The following is a 3,828-nucleotide window of genomic DNA, read 5'->3' on the forward strand; positions in this document are numbered from 1 at the left end:
CAGCAGGAGACTGCTTCACTGCAGGCTACCATATAAGCATGACATATACAGTAGGTACTGTCTGTACATCACATGTTAAAGGGGCTATAAGTTTTCTCTGCCGCTGAAAAGAGGTTATAACGCACCCGCAGTGCTACGTTTTCAGGACAGATTGGAGGCTACAGCGACTCGCTATCATTCAGTGATGAGACTAAGGGACTAGCTGGTTAGCCTGCTAACTTAAGCAGAAGAAAAGACATCATAGAGACAAGAGTTAACATTGGTGTTACTTTCCACCGCTGGAGACAGCTCTTGGCGAGTAAAGGAATGAGGTTTGATCCTGAACTCGCGTTGTTTCTTTTAGACTGCTAAGTGAACAGCTATTAATGCTAACACTGGCTATGTAGCAATAGCGAAACTTAAATATCTCCTTTAGGGGAGAATATCATTTTGAAATCTTATTATGGAAATATACAGCTTTCACCTTCGTAGGTAGTGGCATTCCTAAGCTGTCATCATTACCTAAGTGATTATTAAATCAAGTGTATTTCCTCTGTGGAATCCGTTTCCCGATCATAAAGGTGGTGCAGTTATTGATCGCTCCCTTGTCCTCCCAACCATTTTATTTTAATCGCATCATGACTAAACAAGGTGACAAAAGAGAATTATAATCTCTAAATGTATTTATTAACATGGTTATCCCTTTCACATTCCGCATTTGACAGTGTGTTGCATTTCCATATCTCTGCTCATTGACTGTATATGAGAATAGCTGTTCATTGCAAAGTTTTTGACTCGTCTGTGAAGAAGTCTTTTGATATACGAGTCCCCCAAGTTCCCAAGAACTACAAGAGAATTCAGGTACGTGGTTCATTTCATGTATTCCCAAACCATATTTGCTACAGCATGAGGGTGTGTCTATCTTAGGATGTGCTGTCAGTTACAATATGATAGTGTCCTGTTTGATCCTGCTGCCTCAGCAGTGTCACTTGGATGGACCTAGGGTCCTTGGAGACAATAGTCCAAAACCAATTCCAGGAGAACTCATATGGATAGTACTCCCCATACGCACGACATGACTTACACTATACTATGATGAAAATTTTAGTGAACAGTTTATATACCCATTGTGAGCCAAAAAGTGCCCATCACAGTATTGTGTTGTTTATGGTTCAGTCAGCTAAGAAGATAATTAAGAAACCTTCCCTCCAACTGTTGACTACAAGTTAATGCTATAACGCAACTGCCAATAGCCTCGCTAAGTTATGTGCTATTTTAAGTTAAGTTTTGGCGAGCAAAGTTTATCCATCTTTGTTCTATCTCATATGCAATGTGGGTTAATCTACCCATCTATGCATCTCTCAGTAATACTTGTTCATTCTTGTGCCTACATTATTGCTTAGAGACAACAACAAGCTCCAGGCCCAGCAACACTGAAATAATGACTGCTTGTTTTTAGCATTTCATGGCTTATTAACATTTAACAACTCCAAAGATTATGTAAAGATTTGGGCTGCGGGGTGAAAAGTTACTTGAAGAATAATAAGGCCAATATAGGTCTCGATTCTTCTTCTTTTATTATTTACCTCTGTGGCAAGCAAGTGGACACAATTTCTAAGATGAGTTTGGCAACCTCAAGCATACTTTTTTTACCTTTTGCAGTAGAACAGGCTCAGTGACTTTCCCTATTGGCCACTCTAATGTTATGTTTGCCAACAACAAAGTGTGGTGGAGGAGGGATAGTTATCTGGGGCTGATTTTAATGGTATTGGCTAGATCATTTTAATTGCAATTAATATAAATCTGAATTCTACAGCATCAAATGATATTTAAAAAAAAAAGCCAAAACCAAAGTTCACAAAAAAATATTTTTCCCAGTTCGGTGTGGAGGAACTTGACTGGGCTTCACAGAACCCTGACCTCAATCCCATCCAACACCTTTGGGATGAATTGTTGCACCAACTGTAAAGCATTCCCTATTGCCCAAAATCAATGCCCAAAAACTCACTCATACTCTTGTTGCTGAATGTGAGCAGATGCCTGCAGCCAAATTCTCAAAGTCTTGGGGGAAAGCCTTCCAGGGAAGATGGGGGACTGCTGTAGCCGCAAGTATGTTAGGAGCAGAGCATGTATTTGAGGAAATAATCTCCAATTTGAAGTGGTCAATTTCTTAAATGAGGGAATCATTTATCACAAAATTTCCCCCGGAGACTTAAGTGGAACATACCTGCTGCATCATATAGTGCCACATCATTAGACATGCCAAACAGACAGAGGAATCAGACGGTGTGGTAGCTCGGATAGACTCATTCAGAGAGTCGAAAAACTATGATAATACAACTGTGATTAACTTTTCTCCAGCACTGACATTTTAAAACAGGACAATGATGTATCCTGGACGAAACTGCCCAGACAGCCTTATGCCTAGCTTGAAAAATACATTGAATAATTGGCGGGCTGCTGTTTAGCAGAATAAGCAGAAGGCTAGGTGATCAGTGTTTCTCAGTAAGAGGTGATCAGATCATGTTGCCTCATTAGCTCGGTTTGTTTTACTAAGTGCTGTAATGTTTTTTGCGGCAAACCAGTCAGTCAGAACTAAACTGTCACTTAATGTCTGCTGACTGGCAACTTTCACGCCTGTTCATCTGTCTCCACACATACACACACACAAACACACACACACACACACACACACACACACACACACACACACACACACACACACACACACACAGAGGCGGGCGTGTCCAGGTGGCGATGGGAGTATTAATGGAGAGAAGTCCCTCAGGTCAGCTTCACACCAACCAGCTCTCTACAGCACCGATACTGCTCCTGCACATCTCATCCATTTCCTCCTCTTCCAACTATAGGTAAGCTGTTATCCCCCTCTTCCACTCCCCCTTCTCTATTTACTCCTCCATCTCATTCTTCTATCCTTTCACCATCATTTTCTCCATCTTTTCTTTGATGCTCTTTTAAAACGGCGGCACTTTACTTCCATTACTCCTATCTACTTTTATCATCTTCTATCTTTGACCTCCTCTTATCATCCATCTTCGTTTTTTTTTTTTTTTAACCTCATTCATCCCCTCTTCCTCTTTCACTATTTTTGATTAACAAATAGATAGCTTTCCTGCTTCTGCTTCCTCATTCAAACATGTCTGTGTGGGCAGCACTTCTCCGTTATGGCGGCACTGTGGCTCCATACTGCTTCCGTGCTGGTCTTACTGGTCATGTCATGCCCGGGCTCCCAAGCCATTGCCTCGCAGTACCTGTGTGGCTCCCACCTGGTCGATGCTCTTCACCTGATCTGCGGAGACAGAGGTTTTATCTACATGCCCACGTCAGGCGCCAACCCTGTGCCCCGTGAGACTACCAACTGCAAAACACTTCACAACACAAAACAGTATCGCTGAGATGCACTATATATTAGTGATAGAGGGACATTTAGGGTCTTCTTCCCAAAGAGCAACTCTCTGACTGCCTACATACAGGATATTAATCGTGTGCTACACAACAATTCAGACTAGCGTACCAGCCTCAGTTCAGTTCCTCCAAGCTTTGTGTGTGCTAACTTTAAACTAGCCTGATGACTTTTGCCCTGAACTGTCTGTCCCATCAGGCGTCCTTCCTCCAATGGCGAGAGGAGCAGCATCAATGGGCGGCGAGAACGAGGGCGCCAAGTTTGCCTCCCAGGACCAGATGGAGATGATGGTGAAGCGGAACATTGTGGAGCGATGCTGTCACAGGCCCTGCAGCCTCTTTGACCTGGAGAGCTACTGCTATTGAACAGCCAGCATAGCTTAGCTTCTTGGATAACTGAGCATGCAACCCCCCCCCCCCACCCCC

At 42.9% G+C, this 3,828-nt stretch overlaps 1 protein-coding gene across 1 annotated transcript; it reads left to right on the top strand.

Annotated features, from left to right (window-relative positions):
* Positions 1–2,776: 2,776 nt before the first annotated feature.
* On the top strand, positions 2,777–3,822 carry LOC111234582 (insulin-like). Its single transcript, XM_022762737.1, has 3 exons — positions 2,777–2,849; positions 3,153–3,345; positions 3,602–3,822. Exons 2-3 carry the CDS (start codon positions 3,165–3,167, stop codon positions 3,766–3,768), a joined length of 348 nt encoding a protein of 115 aa, XP_022618458.1. The 5' UTR covers positions 2,777–2,849; positions 3,153–3,164; the 3' UTR covers positions 3,769–3,822.
* Positions 3,823–3,828: the final 6 nt, after the last annotated feature.

The sequence above is a fragment of the Seriola dumerili genome, unplaced genomic scaffold (assembly GCF_002260705.1).
Source record: "Seriola dumerili isolate Sdu_G_001 unplaced genomic scaffold, Sdu_1.0 BDQW01000449.1, whole genome shotgun sequence".
Classification (NCBI taxonomy): domain Eukaryota; kingdom Metazoa; phylum Chordata; class Actinopteri; order Carangiformes; family Carangidae; genus Seriola; species Seriola dumerili.